The following is a 22,929-nucleotide window of genomic DNA, read 5'->3' on the forward strand; positions in this document are numbered from 1 at the left end:
TACTCTTGTAGTGCCATGTCTGGAAACCAGGGAGGTTTGTGCCGAGGGAAGAGCACCTTGCAGAGCTCTGCAGAGACCAGGCTGTGGGGTGGGTCTGGGAAACAGCCCAATATGGAGCAGCAGCAGGGTGGCAGGAGATCAGCAGGAACCTCCTCTCTGGCCTGGGTCTCACTCTCTGTGCTCCCTTGTTGCAGGCAGGGGCCGTGCCGGGATCGGGAGCCCCGGGCTGTGGTAGGTGGGGCGATGCTGCACGCGCTGTGACGGCGGGGGATGCTCACGGATGCACCTGGAGGAGAGGTAAAACTGCCAGCGTTGCCTCCAGGAGGGCCCTGCCCCATCTCATGACCCTAGCGTGTGCAACCCTTGAGGAGGGCTCCACCCCAAACCCGTCCCTGCAGAGCTCTGAACTCCCCACTCCTCCCAGCTGTGGGAAGAGAACACAGAGAGAGGGTTAGATCTGAGGTCCAGGATTGCCTGGGCTGTGGGACCGGAGCAAAGTCAGCCACAAATTGGGGTTCCCCTCACGATCTGTCCTGCTCAGCCAGCAGCCCAGCACATACCTGTGTGGATCTGCCCATACCCAGGCTGTAGAGGAGTTTTTGGGTCCAAATCCCACCTTTTCCCTGCTCAGGAGGAACTGGCAGCAGGGAGGAGGCTGCTGACATCTCCACAGGGTGAGGGGTTGTAAGGGCAGAGGCAGCAGCAGCCCTGCACTCCTTGTTACCATGAACTGGTAGAGCGCTGACCTGGCCAAGCAATTAGTGATTTTCCTGCTAATGAGAGCTGAAACTTAGCAAGTCAGAGCACCCAGAGCCCCTTGCTGACCCCTGGACACCCTCATGGCTGCTCAGAGAAGAGGTATAATCTCTGGTTTACTGAGCAACATGTTCCAGTGCCTCACCAACCTCACAATCAAGAATTTCTTCCTAAACTCTAATCTAAACTTGCTCTCTGTCAGTGTGAAGCCATTTGCCCCTGTCCTGTCACTACACACCCTTGTGAAAAGTCCCTCTCCAGCTCTCTTGGAGCCCCTTTAGGCACTGGAAGGGGTTCTAAGGTCTCCCTGGAGCTTTGTTTCCTCTAGGCTGGACAACCCCACGAAGCCAGATAATGTTTTAAAAATATCTGCGAAGGTACATCTTGTTTCAAACTAAAATCAGCTGTTACAGTGGCCCAGCCTGGGGGCCATACAGAATACTCCTGCTTCCAGAAGAGGTCAATTCTGGTGACACTTGGTTGCAACTGGGGGGATTATGATGGAGAAAAGCTTACATGGCACTGTGGGACTACAGCCCACGGCTAAGGATGGTGCTCATAAGACTTGCAAGCTTTGCATCAACAGGCGTGTTTGCCAATAAAGTGCCTTTTTTAAATCAAAAAGCTACTTGTCTTGTTTGGTGCAATGAGAGAAGCGTCCTTCCCTTGTCCTACAGAGAGAGCATCCCAGGGTACATTCGATCAGGACACTTTGGCCAGAGTTTTAGCTGGCAGCTTGTGACACCCTTCAGCAGCACTTGTGTGCCGGGAAAAGAGGAGTGGTGCACTGGCAGGCAGGATGCTCTGCAGAACTGCGAAGTCAGCAGGGAGAATCACACAGGTTGGCACATCACAGCTGCTTTGAAGCGTTAGAAAACTAATAAATCACACCTATTGCCTGTTTCACCTATTTATGGTGGGCAGGGAATACTAGGGGATAGCACCCTGATAGCCAGGCTGGGAAAGGCAGCTGTGCCCTGTTCCTGCCCCCAGCCCTGGGCACTAACAGCCTGTGTGGGACAGGTCTCCTGTGCTGAGGCTGGGGCTGTCTTCCACACCACAGACAACCCAAACTCCGGAGAAGCAAGCCGTGTAAACTGCCAAAGCCTCAAGCTGAACCCCTGCAGCTATTCCTCCTCCAGCTTCATGGGTGCAGCTCTCCATGTGAAGGCAGGAGATGCTGGCCAGGAAGGGTTCCTGCCATTGAACCCCTCCTCAGGAGCACAGACCCTGGCAGGAGCCCACAGGGGTTATGGGAGCAGCAGGAGAAGGTGGGTGCCCGGGCCCCAATGTTTCAGGGCCACAAGAGCAGACTTTCCTCTCCGGATCTGTGCCGAGTAAGGAGCACTAGTCCTTAAGGTCCTTCCTTACTTTTACACTGAGGATTTGAGGAGGGGTGGGAGCTTCAGATCGCTACCGCGGTGCTGTCAAAAGCCCGCGCCTTTCTGACAGCCCGTGCCGGTGTCCATGACATGCTTTCTTTCCCCTTGTAGGTAGTGGCGAGCCTGAGCTGAGCGCCGGGACAACAAGCGGAACATGAGCGAGAGCGGCCCCGTCCCACGGTCCGCCGAGCTCGAGGAGTACCCAGAGGGGCCCTCAGCAAGGAGCGGTGGCACAGCGTCCTGGGATCCTCGGAGGCTCTGAGCGCTGACGAGGCAGAGGAGCAGTTCGGGTGAGTGTGGAGCCGTCGTGGCGTTGGCTCAGCTCTCGTGTATGTGTGCGTGTTGTTTTCCAGGCTCCTCGGTTCGAGTTACTCTGCTCCGTGTGTAACTCATCAGCTTAAGAAGCTGCAGCTGCTCTCATGGCTGACTGTGGCTTTTCACTCTTGTTTCTCTCTGGGCTTCTCACAGAGTTTTCCCCTGTTTCTGACTTTTCTCTCTGGACTTCTCACGCAATTTGTCCCTGTTACAAATGCAGAAAAACTGTGATGAGAGCCAGTGCCTGCCCACAGAATCACTGAGGTGAAGGAGAAGCTTTTGGGATCTCAGGAGTGCTGGGTGCTGTTTGTGCTCACTCTGAGCATGTCTCACAAGATGGGAATTCAGCTGCAGCACTTAAGGCAGAGTTACCTGAGACTGCTTAGGGCAAGTATGACAGCCTGGGGATGGTGCAGGGCCAGGCTGGTCTGGGGGATTGGTGTGCCCTGGAAGTCTCTGGCAGCATGGCTAGTTCTGGCAGTCCCTGGGCTAGCGGGTGACAGCTGTGCATCCAAGAGAGGGCAAGACACTGAGCTTTGCTCTCTGCTGCTCCTGTGGCAGGTGTTACCAGTGCCTGGGTGGCACAGGGGCAGCAGTGTGAGACAAAAGATGTGAATGTCATCCTATTCTCAAGTGCCTGAGACAAACCAGCACATGTGCAATGCCCCTCGGACCCTGAGTCCTCTGTGCTGTCAGCCTGGCTCACAGGAGGACTCTCCAGGCTGGGGCAGATTTTATGCCTCCACAAGTTTCTAGAACTCCCTGGGGCTCTGAAGGTTGGGGGCTGAGGGGAATGACAGGTCACTGGGGTGAGGTGGGGTGCTTCCCGTGCCATTCCTGTGGGAGTGGTATGGATGCTTCCCTTTGCCACCAGAAATCAGCCAGGGCTCTGGAACTGTAGCCACCCAGGGTTGATGCCTGTTGTGAGTTTTACAGCCCTGCCTGTGTACCTACCCCGGGCTGGGAGAGATGCTGCAAGCAGGAGGGGCTGGAGAAGAGGTTGTCCCAGAGGTGCATGGCCTTCTGAGGAGAAGGTGTGGAAAGGACAGGGTGGCCAAGGTGGCCTGTGGATCAGCTCCTGGCTTTAGCCCAGTGCAGGCTGCAGGCTGTGGTGGTCGTTTGGAGCACTGTCTGGAGTGTGGGCAGGAGTGTCAGCAGAGCTGGGGAGCCACACAGGGTGTGGGCTGATGGCAGGAGTCCCTCCCTCTTTGCTTCTCCGGTGTTGAACAGGCTCCCCTATAAAAAGGTGGTGGTTTGTTTTACTCAAGGCCTCCCACAAGAAGCAGCAGCACAGTTCCAACGAGCACAGCTGAGGGTATTGAAGAGGAAGAGTGTCCAGTGCAGGCTGCTGCTGCGTGGAGAGTTCAGGGAGCCTGTCCCCAGGCAGGTCCCACGAGCCCTATAAGCTATGCAGGCAGATCTTGGATATCTGCAAGTCTCTCAGGTTTCAAGGGAATCATATTTGCTTGGTAGGTGGCTCTCTGGCAGAGGCTATGAGTTCAAGAGGAAGCTAGAAGTGGTCAGAGAATGCTGCTGCAATCACTGCAAGTGCAATTATTTTAAGGTACTTGGGCATGAATTGGGAGAAGTGGCAGGCTGAGGATGTGGAGCTGATGCAACCTGACTGGGCTCTGCATGCACAGCCCGTGATCTTGTACTCTAAACATATTCACTTGGATAGCAAATAAGTCTTTTGGGAAGCTGAATGCACAAGGGACAAGTCACACGCTATATTCAAAGGCAGAAGGGCAGCTGGAAAACTTCAGGGACACATCTGAAATCTGGGAAAGCACTTATTGCCTGCGGATGGGGTTTAGCTCACTGTGTTCAGGCTTGTTAGGACTTTGACCACCATTCTTTGGGCTAAATGGCAGAAATGTGTGGCTGGGCCAAACCCAGCAGGGAGCTGGTCTGTCCTGCCCATATGGACTGTCTGGCTCTCCTGGATCAACGTGGGTCAGCAGAAGCAAAGCTGACAGATGGACCGAGGCACCGGGAAGTCACTGTCATCCCACATCACCTCTGAGTTTCCCCAGGTTTTTTTTCTCCCTTTGGGGAGTTGCTGTGTCTGCAATGACCCGTTCTGGGTACAGGAGAACCTGGCCTGACGTTTTACTGATGAGCAGTCAACTTGTTCCTGATGACAAATCACTTGTCATCGTCCACATATTGCTGCTGGATGCATTTTGTCCCTGAATTTTGAAGGACTTTAGAAGGAGGGGATGAGTCCTGCTCTTCCTGCTGAACCAATGGAGAATTAAAGGGGGAAAAGTCATTCAAGGTCATCACTCCATGGTGGAGCTGGAGAAAGGAACCATGATTGCCCTGCTGAAGGCAGGAAGTGGTCTATGCAGGAAATGGTTGGTAAAAAACTCCAGGAAATACAGCCAAAGCTTTAATGCTTGTGCTTCATTTTGTCATTAACCACATCCCCTTTTCCCCTTTCTGGTTTATCCCACGGCATCCATTGCCAGACTGATACACCATTTGTCAAAGCCCCTTTTTCCTGTCCTGGTGGCTGTGCTGCCCAAAGATCTTTCACCTTCCCAGAAGCCCCCAACATTGGCCCTGCTGATCTCAGGGAGGTCACAGCTCTGCAGTCAAACTGAGAGCCCACCAGCGAATGATACTGTCTGCTTTCAGCCCCATGAACTCATGCAAAAAAGTCAAACTTTTAATAGAGAAATCCCCACCTTTGACTTGTAGACACACTTAGTCCCTGCAGTTTTGGGACTGCAGCCTTTGCCCACACATTTCCACCCATGACAACCTATAGCTGTCGAAAAATTCAAATTCCATCGTATAAAGTTTCAGAAAAACTTTGCAAAAAGCCTGCAGCACATAGGCAAGAAAATCCTGATTTCCTTCATGTCCTTCTCTGGCAGGACTTCCCCACTCCACCAACACAGCAAACTTGTGACAGCAAGCTGAACATTGTTGGGGTGTCCTGTGCAGGGCCAGGAGTTGGACTCAGTGATCCTTGTGGGTCCCTTCCAACTCAGGATGTGCTGTGATTCTGTGATTCTGTGATAGGCTGTACTTTATAACAAGTAATTAACAGGTGAGAAATGAAATGTAAACAACTCAGTGCATACAACTGCAGGGTGGTTCAGCTCAGCCATCCCTGGTTGCCCTGCTCTGTGTGCCTCACTGTAAGCAATAAACCGGAGTTTCCAGAGACAGGGAAGGCAGCACAGGCAATTTGACACCGTGTTCTTCCTGCAATACACTTACAAAAATTTGTGATTACAATGCACATAAATATACAACTCCTTATTTCAGCAGAGCAATTGCCTTCCCTGCTGTGTAATAAGTAGGCGACACCTCTCCGTGGGGAGGCAACGTCGGGTTCATTCACACCAGTGAGGTCTTTCCCCGTCTCCTACCTTAGCCTGGCTTTCCTTGTATGGGATGCAGATGGTGCTCCTGGATTAGTGTAAACTGTGCAGTCTCTTTGTCCTCTGTCTTCTCTGGGACTGGGCAAGGAGAGATGTGATGTGCTTGATGCCCACTGAGAGGGACTTTTCACAAGGGCATGTAATGACAGTACAAGGGGAAACGGTCTTAAGATGAAGGAGGACAAGGGATAGATTAAAGAGGAATTCCTCCCTGTGAGGGTGGGGAGGCCCTGGTACAGGTTACCCAGAGAAGCGTGGCGCCCCTGGATCCCGGAAGTGTCCAAGCCAGTTGACGGCGGACTTGGAGCAACTTGGATAATGGACCAGTGTTCCTGCCCATGGTAGGGGTGGAATGAGACGAGCTTTACAGTGCCTTCTAATCAAACCATTCTATGAACTGTGACCATCCTAGGACCATGGCTTCTGCTCCTGTGCTTGATCTCCACAAGCCTTTGCTGGACATTTGTGGACACAGACTTCTCCCTTTGCTGCCTGCTGTGAGTTTGGGCTCAAGGGATAAGTAAAGGTCTGGCATATGCCAGGTCTGTGGTGTGAACAGTCAATGGAAATGATTCTGTTCAGTGTGGTGAGAGGATGGGACCTGTCTGGCTTGGGATTATGGCAGTGGGACCTGCTAAGTAATAACCAGGAGGTGCAGGGCTTGATGGCTGTTGGTGGGTGTGATAGCCAGGAGCACCCAGGAGAACACCCACAGGCCCAGCTGCTGTGCACAGCACCCTGGAAACGCCTGCTGTTCCCCCAGCCTCACGGGGATGAGCCCTCCTGCTCAGGTGCTCTCACACAAAGCCATTCCACTGGTGATTGCAGTGAAGCAATGCAGGCCAAGGGGTGGTGTTGTGGCTCTCTTGGAGCACCTGCAGAAACCACAAATCCCCAGGGTTCTTCCTTGGTGCATGGAGGACACAGACCCTCTGGAGGGGAGGGACTGTGGAGGTTCACTGGGGATGGAGGCTGTTGGAAGAAGTTTGGCAACTGGATAGTCTGCCAGGCAGGTCCAGAACTCCCATCCCTGGGTGTAATTTAGGCTGTAAAGTCCTTCCTGTCACAAGGAGATGAAGGTTTTAAGGTTCCTCCTGCTTTGTGGAAGGAGATCTTTCCAGTCCACATTGTCATGGCCAGGCACTGCAGTTCACCCTCCAGGGAAAGATGGGTTTGTGAAGACAAGCTGTCCTGGGGATTGAGGGCTCCTTGGGCTGGAGCTGCTGCCCTCTGTCTCATTTCTGCTGTTTTGAGGCATGGCCAGCTCTGATGAACCGGGTGACAGTTTTCTAAAGCCTTGAGCTCTTGAAATCAAGGGATTATGTGAGCCTCTGGATTCATGTAAGTTTTTACCCATGTGGATGCAGAGCTGGGCTTGAAAACAGCATCGCTGATGGCTGAGACATCAGAGGGGACTTTAAAGGGTGCAAAACCTTGGGGTTTGGGGCCTGTCAGGTCTCATGACTGGTGTAGGCCACACGTGGTTGTCGCCCTCCTTGCACAGCCCTTCAGGTGGGTCTGTCCTGCTCCCTGCTGTGCTGGGATACCCTTTTCCTGCTGCAGCTGACCAACCTGCAGCGTCTCAAAGAAGGGAAGGTGGCATGGCACAGCCATTTCATGGGCCCTGACCTGCTTGGGTTCCTCAGCCTCTTGGCACACAGAGAAATAAGAAACCTGAGAGCAGAGTTGGCCTCTGCTTTTCAGTGGCTCTCACCCTGGCACGTCAGAAACAGGAAAATCTGCCTTTGCTCAAATTCTTTTCCATGAGCATTTTTCTTGCAGAGATGGGGAACAAGAAGCCTGGTAGCTTTGTGCCCTCTCCTCACTGCCACAACAGGGCTATGTGCACCTCTGACTGTATGTGCTGCTGTGAGGAAAGTGAACTCTGTGACAGGTGGAGGAAATGTTCCTGTAGCTTTTACCTGTGTCACCCACGAAATGTGGGACTGTGACAGAGCAAATGGACCTCTGCCAGTGGCTGCTGGAAGTGGGGAGGCAGGTTTCACCTGAGACCCTGGGGTATCTCAGGCAGGTCCTGCTCTGTTCCATGAGTTCTCCAGGTCTCTCAGTCAGAGACTATTGCTGGATTTGACTCAGATTAATTCTCCCAGTGCGGGTTTGTTTGAGATGTGCGCTGGAATGTGTGCCTCTGCACCCAAAGCTAAGCAGATTCAGGGTTGCTGACAGTCCTCCAGCAACCCTGGAAGCTGTGTTTTTAGGTTCTTGCATCTCACAGCCTGTAATGCTGTGCCTGAATCCCCCAGGCCATCTGTAAAACAGGATGGAGCCTCCCCTGCTTGGATGTTTGTCACCTTTCACGTCCCTCTCAGTGGAGAGAACACTCTTTGGAGGCAGCCTTGCACTTCCAGGGTGCCTCATCTAAGGGAAGAGGCTGAAGTTACAGCACGTGGATTGCTCCCTAAAAGCTTCTAGTTTTCCTCCTCTGTAAAAGGGATCAAAGACATTTGCTGCTGACATCCAAACTTAGATGAAATATCCTCAGCCTTCAGGATTTTCATGCTTTTGAAGTAGCCGTAATTGGAACACTTAAAGGAAGATTAAATCCATTCTGGCATTGGATCCAGTAGCAGGTGTCATGTGCAAACGTCTCCAGTTCAGAGGTCTGGCTTTTTACTGGGACATGAGCAAATTAAGGGTTGATTGGGCCCCTGGGATTGCTCATCACAAAACTCTACCTTTTTCAGCTGTAGAAACTTGTAATAAAATCAGGAATCAAGCAGGTTAAACCACAGAAAGGTCCCAAGGGTCTGTAATCACAGTGTCCATTTCTGCCTCTTCTCCTGCCTCCCAGCTCCAAGTGGAACAGGGCAAGAATTGCCTTGACAGTATTTTTGTGTTTTCCCCTTTTGGTCCAGGTTTGCTTCTGGAGATGCCAAGCTGAGCTGCAGCGATGATGACAGGGAGCATTTTCAATTCAAAGACATCAGGGATGGCTTCAGCTCGACCTTTGAGAAGATTGTTGAGTCCGACCTTATGAAAGGGACGTACTACAGCAGCCTGGACTCTCTGGATGTCCTCTCCCTCACAGACGAGACCGACAGCTGTGTCAGCTTTGAGGCCCCGCTCACCCCCCTGATCCAGCAAAGGGCCAAGGAGAGCCCCGAGCTCTTGGAGCAGAAACTGGCAGCCCAGCAGAGAGAAGCCCTTCACCACATGGCTGCTGACAAGCAAGAGCAGGGAGCAGCAAAGCCAGCAGAGGGGGATTTTGGGAGCCCTCTAAGGCACTCTATTACCAGCAGCAGGTCAGAGAATGTGCTGAGCCGGTTGTCCTTGAAGAGTATCCCAAATGGGTTCCACGTGGAGGGGTCGGAGGAAGATGCCACCAAGATCATTAACTCCATCAGGTAAGACAGGGAATTTCTTGGGCAGTGGCTCCTTGTCTTATGGGATCCCAGTCCAGGAGCAAGGCTCAGTGGACGTGTTAGAGATGGAGCTGCTCCTTTATCCCTTGTGCTTCCTCTCTGGTGTTGTCGTGGCAGAGACCAAACACCACCAAGAAGAGCTTTGCTGCCTGTGGGTTAGGACTGCACTGGGGACCAAGGTCTCATCCAGTTAGTCCAGCAGGGCTGTGTCTGAGTCCTCCCTGTGCTCAAAGCCAGAACCCCAAACCACAGGTGAGCTGCAGGATCCTGAGGAGTCCTGTGATCCCAGGAAAAGCCAAAGCTCTGCACTTGGTGGTCGTGTTGGCTCTGCAGGGCATCACCATCCCTCTGGCTGCTCACAAACCCCGTCTGTCCTTACAGCAGGTGAAGCTGAGGCTGCTCTGGGCAGACCCCTGACTCGTCTACCTGACACCTTGGCAGGTTGGGGGCAGTCAGGTGCACTCCCAAAAGTGCTCTGAAGTGCAGGGAAACCTCAGGGCTTTATTTAGGACTAGATACCCCTGTAAAAGCCTCCCTAAAGGTTCTTCTGCAGACAGTGAGAAGAACAGCAGAGACTTCATCCTCTGCCCCAGCTCAGACCCAATCCATCATCCCTGGGAAGCAGCAGCTCATCTGTAGGGCACTCCCCTGCATGAGGGAGAGCTGGAGCAAGGTTCTGTGTCCAGCTCCCAGGCCTTCAGTGAGTCACACTGTTCAAAAATGAATCAATAGGTGCTATAACTGGCCTTGGACAGGAAAATAAAGGGCTGTATCCCCACCTACATGGTGCCAGCAGGGCTGCCCGGCGTGTTGTCCATGGCAACAGTTGGCCACGAGGCCAGCAGGCAGCTGGGAGAGGAGCAGCCCACCTGCAACAGCAGGTTTGGTGCCAGTCCCATTGACACCATTTGTACAAGTGCAGTTTCTCCTCCCCAGCAAATAAGCTGAACTGAAAAGCATATTATCTATCCTTAGAATTTCCTGAATGTCCACAGCTTGGAAAGAGCTTGGCATCCCTTTCCACATGAGTGGAGAGAGAGGAAGCTTCAAAAGGTGTTGGGGCTGCTTACTTTGATACATCCTCATTACTCAGGGAGAATTCACTCTCTCTGCAGCCTTTAATTTGAAATTAAATCGTGCCATTTCATTAGGCTTGTCCAATGTCCTGTGAAGAAAGGTAATGCATATGTATCCCCAAAATGCCAGGCAGTGGAAGGATTGTAGGAAAATATATTTCCAAAGTGGAGAACACTGGACTTAAAGAACATTAACCTCAACAGTATTTCAAACATTGGGCCTGGGGAAAGACACACCCCCTGCTTTTCTCAGGGCTTTTGTCATCCCTGGATCCCCCCAGTGTGGGGGCCCTTAAACATATCTGCAAGTACTTATCTTTTTCTCATACCAGGGAGAGTTTCTCTAGAATGCAGGAGAAGAAAACATCTAAAACTGGCTCTGGGAAAAATGGCTCTTCCAGTCCATTAGGAAAGTCTTCCTAAGCAAAATAAGCCCTGATCTCCTCGTAATAAACCTCCCAGAAGGGTCTTCTACCCTTACAGCCCACCTCATAAACGTGGGGTTTTTCCATACATTTTGGTGAGGACGAGAAGAGATGGAAACGTGGACGTTTTTGGGTGGGTTCCACGGGGTCACACGGCTGCTCCTTGAGCGTCCCCTGTTCCCGTCCAGCGACGCCAGCCTGAAGGACACCCTGTCCGACTCCGACTCCGACATGGGCAGCACGGAGCAGCTGGACCAGGGCAGCACGGACACCTTGGCCAACGGCTGCAGGGCGGACAGCGAGGCTGCCAAGAGGTTGGCCAAGCGCCTCTACAACCTGGAGGGCTTCAAGCGCTGCGACGTGGCGCGGCAGCTCGGCAAAAAGTGAGCGGGGCCGCCGTGGGAGAGGGTGGCAGAGGCGGCAGCCTGGAGCACAGTGGTGGGGAGGGTCTGGGGAGCACTGGAAGGGGCAAACCTGGTTGCTGGATGGGGCTGTTGGAGATCCTTCCAGCTGAAACTGGCCCAGTGCCCTTAAAATATGAATCCTACGAGCTGCCTGAGATGTTGGGCATTAGCTGCCACAAGCTGCTGCCCATCAGAACCGAGAGCTTCCTGCGTTTGGTAAGGGCCCAGGAAGACTACAGCAAATCCCCAGGATGAAGGTTTTAGCATCCAGACCTGGATTGTCACAGGGATCCCTGCCAGTCCCCAGGTTTTACATGTCTGCACCCCAAAACCTTCCTGCTGCAGAGCCTCCCAACCCAGTCTGTAAGATGGCAGGAGAGCAACACCAGAGGTCCAAGCACTTCAGCTGGTAGATTTGCCTGGGTAGAGCAGAAGGGAAATAAAAAGTGTTTATTCAAATACTCAAAAGTGGGAGAGTTGCAGAGATTTCTAAGAGACAGAGTAACAGTAATGAGTGTGGCAGTAACAGATTATTTTAGGATGCCAGTGGGTGTGAAGGCACCAATCCCCATCATCCTTTGCCTGGATCAGATATAACCCATGTTGCTGGGATTTATTTTTTTTTTTTGTCCTTGAAATGTCTCCCTCCTGCCCAGATCAGCAGAACACACCTTGTACCTCAGTGAATACCCAACCTTTCAGTAGCAAGGATAGTCTGTGACTCCCAGCTTAGTCCTGGGACAGAAGGAGCCCAGGACTGGTCTCCCAGAGAGGCCCTTTGTATCACCTGGCAGCATCCCCATCCTTCTCTTTTGCTGTGGTTCTTGTAGCAGGTGCATTGCTGGCTGCTGCTGCCTCAGGTCTGACATCCTTCTCCTTTCTTTCAAATTTGCCATGACAGCTCATTGAGGGGGAGTAAGTTCCAAGCAATGGTTCTCTGAGTCTACTCCTTTGCTAGTTCCTGCAGTCCTCACTCACCCCTGCAATCCTCACACCTTGGGAGGGTGTTGGGGGACCCACATTTGGGAATTCACACAGCTTTTGAAATAAAAGTTTCGTTTTAATCAGCTGGGTTTTGACATCTGAACCACTTCCTGGCATAAGGCCTGAACAGAGCTGCAGGCTCCTGTTATGGAGCAGGAAAGGGAGAAGGATGAAGATAGATGTGGGTTAAGTTGGTCTTTCTCACTTAAGACAATGTAAGACAAACCTGTGGTGGTGGGAGCAGGGTAAGTTTAAGTGGTGCTTTGAGGTCAGCTCCATGTAGGAGGGCTGAGCAAAAAGTGAAATCTCATTTTGAAGCTATTTAGCTTGTTTTACGCCCTTTTTTACTTTGTGGTCATTGGCAATTTTCTCAAAAACAACAAAACAAAACAAAAAGGAAAACAACAAAACAAAAAAGAAAACAACAAAACAAAACGCCAAAAGTAAAATAAACCAAAGCCAAAACCATTCATCAATAAACCAAAGCCAAAACCATTCATCATTGTCAAACAAGCAGAAAAGGCTTGATGAAGGTCTACAGAGCTCCTCTTACCTTTCACCTCAGTTGGATGGGGGTCTGTGTGCAGGGCCACCAGCCAGAGGATGGCAGGAATGTCCGCATGGGAAATGCCTTGAAAGGCCACCATCCAAAGGATGGCAGGAATGTCCCCATGGGAAATGCCTTCCTGTGGGAATGTCTCTGTGGTGTCTGAGCTTCGTGATGGAAGTGTCACCCATTCCTGCAGGGAGGGCTGGGACTGGCACAGAGAGAGAGGAGGACAATTCCTGAATGAGGAGGCCAGAACAAACACCTGAGCCCACCTTAGTGTGGGCCATGGTCTTTCCATGGCCAATGTTGGCATCCCTTGGCCAGGGACATGTTAACTGGCTCTGGAGCTCAGGGAGAAGAGTCCCAACAATGTCGCTGACCCCCTGGCTAGACACAGGAGTTTGTGGCTTCCTGGGGGCTGGCTGCCTTCAGGTGACCTGTGATACTGTCCAGTTCCCTCAGCAGAGCCAGCAGCCCCTGCCTGCAGCTTCTCCAGGCAGAGAGGGACCAAGGGGGGCACACAGGAAGGTGTGATGAGGACTGCTGGTACCACAGCAGCTGGCTCAGACCACTTGTCCTGGGATTCATAAATTCCCCACGGACTCCTGGCCTTCAGCAAGGCCCACTGACTGAGCTGAGGCTGTGCTGCCTCAATGGGAGTGTGGGGTGAAGGGGAGCTCCCACCCACCTTCATCCTGCCTGGTCTAGTTAGAAATGTAAATTAAGGTGTAGCTCCATGTGTAGGCCATGGAAACATCTCAAAAGCAGTTCAACCCACCCAAAATCTGTGCTGGGTATAGACATGCCAAGTCTTGTTGCTTTAGGGAGCCTCGGGCAAGGCCATTCCTTCAAGCTCAGCTTGAGAGTAAGTGTGGGAGTCAGACACTGCTCTCCCCTGGTGGCTGCAGTGCTGCAGGACAAGGCAGCTGTTGGTCTGTGCCCAGGGCACAGGGTGCCCAAGCAGGTTCCCAGGACACCTGGTAAATGGATGCCCAAACAGAAGGACTCATAGAATCATGGGAAGAATCATAGAGAGGCTTGGGTTAGAAGGGACCTTAAGGCTCACCCAGTTCCAGCCTCCTGCCATGGGCAGGGACACCTTCCACCAGACCAGGTTGCTCCAAGCACCATCCAGCCTTGGACACTTCCAGGGATGGGGCAGCCACAGCTTCTCTGGGCAACCTGTGCCAGGGCCTCACCACCCTCACAGGGAAGAATTTCTTCCCAATATCTAATCTAAATCCACTTGCTGGCAGTGGGAAGCCATTCCCTCTTGTCCTGTCACTCCATCCCTTGTCCAGAGTCCCTCTCCAGCTCTCCTGGAGCCCCTCTAGACACTGGAAGGGGCTCTCAGATCTCCCTGGAGCTTTTTCTTCCCCAGACTGAACAACCCCAGCTCTCCCAGCCTGTCTCTGTGGCAGAGGGGCTCCAGCCCTCAGAGCATCTTTGTGGTCTCCTCTGGACTTGCTCCAACAGATCCACATCTTTCTTGTGCTGAGAACCCCAGACCTGCACACCACAATACTCCAGATGTGGTCTCACGAGGGCAGAGTAGAAGGGGAAAGTCCTTTACTCCTGAGAGACTAAAACAGTCCGTGTGAGAGGGTGACTGAGGGCAGGGAGAGCACTGGCTGGTTCCCAGCACTGGCACAACCAATGCTTGAGGTCTTCTGCAGGCTCAGAGCTGAGGTAACCCCAGGGGAGGTCTGGGGCTTGCTCAGTTCTGCTCATCCTTTGCCACAGAGGTGAAGGTGTGGTGACATCTCCTTTCACAAACCTTCTGCTGTGAAGTTCCAGGACAAGTGGAGAAGTCCCCCTGGGAAGCTGGCAGGAATCTGCACACCAGGGACTGTGACACTGCTTCAGACAAATGCTTTGGCCGTGGGTCCATGAGGGTCTTTCCCACAGCTAGTGATCCCAAAATGATAGGATTGTTTTACGAGTGTGAGGCCTTGTGGCTTCATACAGCTTTGAAACAGTCTCCTGCACAACCCCCAGCATCAATATTTGTCTCCTGCCTCTCAAAACTCAGCCTGGGACTCTCCCCTGGAGCTTTCCTGCTGCTCTACCTGACCCTGCTGTGAGTTGTGCATCCACGCCAGAGGCTTTGCAGCATCCACCTCACAGCAGAGATGAGATAATGCCGTAGGAAAAGCAATGAATTCTGCTTTAACACATCTTGGCATGAATTTGGATGTGGAATCCTTAGCAAAACACTTTTCATTTTGTGGGGAGAAGGAAAAGGAATTGTATATGGCAAAAGCTGAGCATATTGAGATCATGTCTGATTTCTTGCCCACTTTTATTGATTACTCTTGCACTTCCATGGAGCTGTGCAAATAGAGGAGCTCCACAGGCCCCATTCTGGCTCTAAAGACAACACATCTCCAAGCATCCTTCAAAAACGTGGCAGGGCAGTGGTTTCTGGAGAAGCATTCAGGGATGAGCAGGGCCAGAAGCTTGGCTGAGCCCTCCTGCTCCTGTTTCCAGCAGCATCCATCTGCCATGGGAGCAAGGTGCTGTGGTGAGAGGGTGGGATGGGAGCCTACGTGGAGTGGAGAGCAGGAATATTGCAGTGGGAGGAGGAGACACGTCCAGCAATGGGAGAGGAGTAGGTGTTGGATGAGCACAGGACATCCTTATGGCCTCCTCCTCCTCATGGATGCTTTGGGAGGAGGCTCTGCCTGGCCAGCAGCACAAGAGGGGTGGAGCAAGGGAAGTGTCTCTCATTCTCAGGTGTCTGGGGCTGCCTGCAGGAATGTTACTGTCCTTTTTAAGCCCAAAGTCCCCCGGGGTCTGGAATCACATCTGCAATGTCTTGCTGTGATTGGGCTGGCCAGGAGGCAGCAGTCTGCTGTTCCTCCTGTGGACAGTATCTTCTTCCCTGATGAAAGGGCTGACTACTCCCTCTTTAATTACAGCAATGAATTTAGCAAGTTGGTAGCAGAGGAGTATCTCAGCTTCTTTGACTTCACTGGCCTGACCCTTGACAAAGCACTCAGGTGAGCTGGGCTCTGGGATGGATGGAGCAGGGCAGTGGGGATTCCTCCAGGCTTCCCAGCACCGTGGGGGCCTCCCATGTGATAGGAGCAGGGACAGGGGGGAGCTCCAGGCTGTCGTTTAATCTTTGCTTTGGCACGTTTGGCACAAGGTGCTGCCGCCAAAAGTGCACTTCAAGGGGAGGGTCCCCAACCTGCTCCCCCGTGGTGGAGAGCAGCTTTCCCAGGAATCCCATCCTGTACAAAACCGGGGCAAGTGGGAGCGACTTCTTCCCTTGGGATGGGCAACCCGTCCTGGTGCCATGGAGCCAGGGGTGGGGCAGAGCTCAGCTGGCAGCACTTCCCTGCACAGTCAGCACTGGCTCCAGAGACCCCCTCGCATCCCACCTGCAGGGCCTGGGGTGCACAGGCTGGGGGAGGATAAAGGACCCCTTCCCATCTCACTCCTTAGCATGGACACTGCCCAGCAGACTGATCCACAAGGTCTCTAGGTATCCCTTTGTTCCTGCAGGACGTTCCTGAAGGCATTCCCGCTGATGGGAGAGACGCAGGAGCGGGAGCGGGTGCTGATCCATTTCTCCCGGCGGTACTGCCAGTGCAACCCAGAGGAGAGTACGTCTGAAGGTACAACCCCCTGTCCCTGGGATCCTACCCTCACTGTTATCCCTGCCCTGGGAGGGACTGGGCATGCTGGGTGCAGACATTGAGTGCCAGGAGACCTTTCCATGTGGATTGAGGAAAGCTGCTGGCCTGCCCCACACAGGATTTGTGTTCCCCACATCTCCAGCTGTAACACAAAACAGCACAGCTGGGTAGAATTCTGGGCTCGCTGTAGCTGCAGATTTTCAGAGCTACTTTCAGTCTCTCCACATTATTTTTTAAGTGGATATAGTTTCTTCTGACATTTTTAGGTTAACTGTTGGACTCGATGACCTTAAAGGTCTTTTCCAACCTTAATAATTCTACACTGTCACCATCCCTGGAAGTGTTCAGAAGATGTGGCACTTGGAGATATGGTTCAGTGATGAACACAGCGGTGCTGAGTCAACAGCTGGACTGGATGATCTTAGAGGTCTTTTGATTCTATGATTCTGTGGGAAAGGTCATCCCTGGTACACGTGTGCACACACAGACACACACCCAGACACGAGCATGCCCATGTTTGCACTTCCATAAGTGCCTCTACACACCTGCTAAAAGGCATCTGGAAATGCCCTCCATGGGTGGAATCAGGCTGCTGCCCTGCTCTCAGCTGCCAGTTATTCCCCCCTCCATGTTTCATTTCCCTGGGTTTGTGTGATGTTCTCCCCCACTGATCCAAAGATGAACTTCCCTGGGAAGGGTCCTGCACCTGGAGACATTAAACTGCAGGTTGAATTTCCAGCAGCAGTCCCCAGCTGAAATATCCCACAGGCCAAGTTCTGACTCCTCTCCAACACTTCCCTCTGGAAGTGATCCCTGGTTCTGTTGCATCCACCTCCCAACCCTACAGACCAGGGCCATGGGACCTAAATGCCACATCCAGTCATTGCCTGAACACCTCCAGGGATGGGGACTCCACCACTTCCCTGGGCAGTCCCTTCCAATGTTTTACCAACCTTTCAGTGAAGAAATTCTTCCCAATGTCCAGCCTGGACCTCTCCTGGCACAGCTTGAGGTCATTTCCTCTTGTCTTGTTGCTCGTTGCCTGGGAGAAGGGGCCAACCCTGGTTTTTCTCCCAGAGAATTGTGTCTTGTTATTCCTTTCCTGTACTGATGAAGCCCAGACGTGGAAGAACTACCTGGTTGTGTTCTGACTCTCAGCTGTGTGAGCTGAGAGAAAAAGTGAGTGCAACTGAGCCGAGGAACAGCGAGAGAATGGCAGGTTTTGGGACACCAGCTCCACCTTGGGGCCATGTGGGACATGATTTACCTGACCAAAGTTATATAGCAAAGCCTAATGTTGGCCCAGAACCTCCCACAGAGACTTAAAAAGTGCTTAAAAAGAGCTTGGCCTTGAGCATGGAGTGCTCAGGACTTGTCACTGTTCCATACAGCCCCAAGAGCTTAGAGACTGGCAGGGACTGATGGCCAAAGACCTCAGGACAAACCCCTGAGGTCACCATGACCAACTGGGGCAAACCAACTCTGTTTGCTGGGGTCTCTGCCCCATCTGCAGTGACATCAGGACAAAATGGAAACCATGGAATCATAGAAAGGGTTTGAAGGGACCTTAAAGATCATCTGGTTCATGGAAATGGAGTAAGACTTAGTAGAAAGTCTGGTCTTTAGAAAGCAATTGGCAAAACTGCTTTAAAGACAGTTCCCTGGTGATTGTTTCAGGAAAAGGCAGAGTTAGAGGGAGAAGAGGATGACTTTGTAATTTTTTAAACTGTCTTACTCAGTTGAATGAAACAGGTATTCTTTAAGGTCCCCAGCCATAGCAACTGGCCTTGGTTCTGCAATAGGTGGGCTGCCAAGACAGCAAACACCAAAACTGCCTGGGAAGGGGAGTAATCAGCCATAGCTGTGTGACTGTTGTGTGTTTCAGATGGGATTCACACCCTCACCTGTGCCCTGATGCTGCTAAACACAGACCTGCACGGCCATGTAAGTAGTCCTTGGAGATGTATCCATCCTTTGTCCCTTCCCAGTATAGGGGTCTCTTCCCTCATGCTCAATGTGTTGCTGGAAAATTGAAATAGGTTGGCAGAGAGTACTTGACCAGCTCCAGGAGGAATTTTGGGTGCCAGACCCAGACCTGGGGACAGTCCACACACAAATGTCACTCCACACTCAAGCCAAAGGCCTGTCTCCTGCTGACAGCAATTATCCTTTAGAGGGACAGGCAGTGCAGCTTTCCCCCCAGGACCTGTTGCACACATCAGCCCTGTCCCAGGAGCTCTCACTGGGGTCTTCCCCACCATTCTCTGTTGGTCTGGGAACAGCAGCACCACTTGTGCTGCAACTTCTTGTGCTGCAGGCACCTGAGGCTCCCCTTGTCCCAGAAACTGCTGCAAGGGGGTCAGTTGTTTCACACAGGTCTAGATTTCATATTTCCTTCCCAAAACATGAAACAAATCTCAGCTGTTCCTTTTCCCCAAGATGTAGCAGGAGAATTTCATACCAGAGGGGCCTCTGGAGACAAAGAGCAGTGTGAGCAGAGCTCAGTGCCCAAAAGAGTGGCTGGAGAAGAGCAGAAGCTGTGAGATCTCTCACCGCCTTTTAGAGGTTCTTTCTGATGGAGTAGGTTGGATTTGGTCTTAAAAGATCAACCAGAATGTGTAGAGCAGAGGAGAGAGGGAGGAAAAATAACTCCAGGAAGGAGATTAGACCTGTCCAAGGGGACAGCACTGGGACACTGTGCACCTCTGGAGACCCATTTCCCAGCCACACCTCTGGGAGTGGACCCTGTGCCCTGCTCAGTGTTGAGGTTGAAGGCACTGCTGACCCACGTCCCCTCCCTGCTCTCCAGCTTCATGGTGCAGGTGTAGAGCAGCTGTGAGGCTCCAAGGGCTGTGCTCCCTTTCCAGGGGTAGAGGGGCTCCTCAGCTCTCAGGCTGATTAGGTACCTTCTTTCATTGCCCCTCTGAGAGCTGAGACCTGGAGCTGCAGACCCCCCAGAAGGTGGAGGGGACATGGAAGGGGACAGGGTTGGAGTTTGTTACAGCAGCCTGAGCATGACCCAGGATTTTCAAGGTCGTCATCAGGCTCCTCTTCTGCCTCCACTGGTAACCCTTTGCTGTCCATCTGCACAGGCTTGCCCTGATTTTCTCTTCATTAGCCTGTAATGAGAGCTCAGAAGGCCATAACTCACCTCTCTTTGTTTCATGCTGGTTTATAATCACGTTTGAGGGGAGCCTTTTTCTGTGGGGCTGGGAAGAGGGCACTACATGAGCGCTCTTCACCGAGGAGGGCAAAGATGCAAAGGCCACCAACTTCACCAGGGCCATCCTGAGGGCCCACCTGGGAGACCCTTCCCATAACTGCAACACAGATATTGCCCTCATGGCAGTGACAGTGTCAGCACAGCAGCCAGTGAAGGGAGTGACTGGTTTTTTAGGGGGATCCTGTCCAGATGTGCACTGTGACATCCTTTCCAGATGTGGCCTGCACCAAGCTGCCTACAGCTGCCATGGCCTCATCCTCTGGGAACAGGGAGCTATGACCAGTGTCACTCTGGCCTCTGGGTCCATTCCCACCCACATGGCTCCCAGTAACCTATCTCTGCACTCATCCTTCTGCCAAAACCGTTGGAGCCAAGGAAATACTTCCACCAAAGCATTTCCATTGTGGCAGAAGGCAAACTATGTGACTTCAGTCCAAAATAATCTTATTTAGTCTAGTTTTTTTTTTTAAGGAAAAAACAGATCCAAGATATGCCTCTGGGAAGACAAACATTATTGAAAAGGCCAAAAAACCTACCTTAACCTCCAAAACCTTACCATTTCTATTTTTCATTGACAAGCTGGCTAAGAGGCCTGGTAAGAAGAAATGTTCTCGTGATACCTAGGCAAAATAAAAATAACTTCCTTTTGACCAGGTGTGGAAATACCTGAGCTTTTCTTTGAAAAAATCTTCTCTTTATTTTTCTGCATGTATAACATTAATTTCTTCTTCTCCTTTTCCTCTTTTTTTTTTTTTTTTTTAAATTTCCTTCTGCTCCTGGAACTTCTCTTTCTGCTCTTTAACCCTTTACCAGGTGGTAAGTGCAGTCATTCTAGTGTTTTGCTTTGAAGCACTGGCATTTGACTTGTGTTTTTTTTTTTTTTTGTGTTAAAAACAGTAAGGGTTTTTGTTTGTGTGGATTCCTAAGTGATTGTGCAATGTTCTTCCCTTGGCAAGCCATTAGCAGCTGATATGCATCCCATGAAATGCTCCTGGTGTAAAGGAACCTCCATAAACTGCTGTGTACCTGGGAATGTGTGACTTGATCTGCCAGCCCTTCTTGTTAAAGACGCTGCCATGATATTCCATATCACTTTTAATTTTATTTCCTTTTTTCAGTCTTGTGTGTGTGTGTTGCAGTGTTTTACTGTGCATTGCCAGAGTGGGAAGTTCCTCTGGGGAGGAAAGGGGGGTTGATGTGTCTCTGTAAAGGGGCAGTTCCCCACAGCAGTGCCCCTGGAATGGTCTAGTTCAGCATTCCAGCAGGGACCGTGACACACACACTGAGTCCAGGCCTGAAGGTAACAACACTGGCTCTAAAACAGGAGATTTGCACCTGCCCTTAGTACTGTTGATTTCCTACCACAGGTGCACTCAGACTCTGTTTCCAGATTGCCCAGAAAACTGTCTTTAAAATGAGACATTCCCCATTCATGGAAGCACCAGGAGTTGGTGTGAAAAGCCAGCAGTCACTAAACATTCCAAGCCTTGTAGTACAAGCCACGTCTTTGCAACTCTCTGCCTTGCTCTGCTGGTGGTGTTTTTGCTCCAGGAGATCTTATGGCAAAGTAAGAACTGCCCTGCCCCGTGGAGGCACAGCTTTGAGATGTCTCCTTCTCCACTGTCGGTGTTTTCCTTCCTGGCCATAAAAGGACAATGACAAACGAACACTTGAGCATCATCAGCACTCGTGGGGGCATTTTGATACTTTAGCAAAGCCCAGCTTCTGGAATCATATTGTGATTTGTTCAAAAAGCAGTTCTCATGGCCACCAAAGAAAGCTTGACATGGGATCCTGGGCAGCTCCTGACTCCATATGTCCATCATTAATCTTACAAACCCTGTGATCTCCTCCTTAAGCCAAGCTCACAGGTTGGTGTTGGCAGTACTGCTGTGTCAGTGGCACTAGGAGAGCTGAAGAGCTCTGAGGCAGGAGCAGCCACTGGCATCACCTGCAGGGTGCCCCCAGTCTGCCCTCAGCAGGTTTGTGGGGCCCAGGGCTCCTTGGTATGGGTTGGTTCCCTGCAGGGAGGTGATTTTGCTCCTGCAGCCTGGAACACCTCCACTACCTTGGTCCCGTCAGAACAGTGACCCCTCACTTCATGCTGGAGCAGAAATGGAGCTGCCTGGGTGTCTTCCCCTGAAGAAGAGTATTTGGGAGAGGTCAAAGGGCCTGAGTGGAAGCAGGACCTGCTAAGGGCATGATGTTCATGCTGGGGAGCTCTGGAGATGTGTTGCAGTCACCACTTTGAGCTGAGAGGTTTGATTCCCAGGGCCTCCAGCCCAGAAGCTCAAGTGGTTTAACACCTCACAGAGGGAATGCTGGGAGAGCACTCCAGCAGCCACCCTTCACACCCTCTAGGTCCTGGAAAACTCCTTCTCTTCCTGGGGCTTTCACATGGCACCTGCTCTTCTCACTGAGCACCCAGCTCCATACTCACCTGCACAGACTCCTGATGCTGGGACTTGGCAACAGCCAAGGAATGCCAGGCTACAGGCCAGAGTCTTCTGGAGGCGGATGGAACCATCCTGGACACTTCAGGAGATGGTCTGTGATCATCTTGGGGGAGCCAGCTCAGCAGCAGATGGCTGAGGCCAGGAGGAGGCAAGAACCCAAGTGTAAACAGGGGAGTTACACTAGGCTGAAATGATGGGATGGCAGAATTAGCCTTGTCTATCTACCACCAGATCAATCTCATCCTTGGGGCTGTCCCATGCAGGGCCAGGGATCAGAATTCAATGATCCTTGTGGGTCCCTTCCAGCTCAGGATATTCTATGGCTGTCATGCACCTTGTCTCTGCATCCCTGTGTTCCCATGCAGTGTCTGCACCCATCCACCTCTGCCCATCCATTCCCAGACTGTCTCTACCCCTTCATCTAAGTGTCCAGCTCTTCTCAGCTATTTAATCCACTGTTTAATCCACTGTTGGCTCCCTGGCTCCCCATGCAGCACACCATGGTGCTCTCTCATACTCTGACTGGTTTCTCATGCTTTGCTGCATGGCCTGGAGCAAGCAAAGGTGGGACAAAGTTCTTTTCTGCCAGGGGGACATATCAGGAATAGTAGCTACGTGTGGCTGTGAAACAGCCTCTCTGGCTTGTTCTGTTGCTGGTAAGTGACTGATGTACCATTAAATAAAGGCAAAATGCCCCCATTTATGTCAGGCTGGACAGGAATGAAGCTCTGCCTACTCAGAGGTCCCAGTTCAGCAAGAGATGTAGAACATCTGAGCCCTGAGTTTTGAGGTGTGCAGACACATTCCCCTGAGCATTATGTCCCCTTGTGATGACCTTGCTGAATCTGAAGGTGCTGTGTAAGAACATATCCCACTGCACCCTGGGAGTGGCCCTTTCCGGGGTTTTCCTGGGATCCCCCATACTTGCTAAAT

At 51.9% G+C, this 22,929-nt stretch overlaps 1 protein-coding gene across 1 annotated transcript in view; it reads left to right on the plus strand.

Annotated features, from left to right (window-relative positions):
- Positions 1-2,008: 2,008 nt before the first annotated feature.
- The window catches only part of PSD2 (pleckstrin and Sec7 domain containing 2), a 42,877-nt gene continuing 21,956 nt past the window's right edge, over positions 2,009-22,929 (plus strand). The window contains exons 1-7 of the mRNA XM_029960201.1: positions 2,009-2,027; positions 2,329-2,428; positions 8,728-9,216; positions 10,924-11,118; positions 15,595-15,675; positions 16,184-16,296; positions 18,203-18,261. Of these exons, the coding sequence (XP_029816061.1) occupies positions 2,009-2,027; positions 2,329-2,428; positions 8,728-9,216; positions 10,924-11,118; positions 15,595-15,675; positions 16,184-16,296; positions 18,203-18,261 (1,056 nt within the window). The remainder of the gene's footprint in view (positions 2,028-2,328; positions 2,429-8,727; positions 9,217-10,923; positions 11,119-15,594; positions 15,676-16,183; positions 16,297-18,202; positions 18,262-22,929) is intronic.

Source organism: Manacus vitellinus, unplaced genomic scaffold (assembly GCF_001715985.3).
Source record: "Manacus vitellinus isolate BGI_N305 unplaced genomic scaffold, ASM171598v3 scaffold_25_pilon, whole genome shotgun sequence".
In the NCBI taxonomy this organism is placed as follows: domain Eukaryota; kingdom Metazoa; phylum Chordata; class Aves; order Passeriformes; family Pipridae; genus Manacus; species Manacus vitellinus.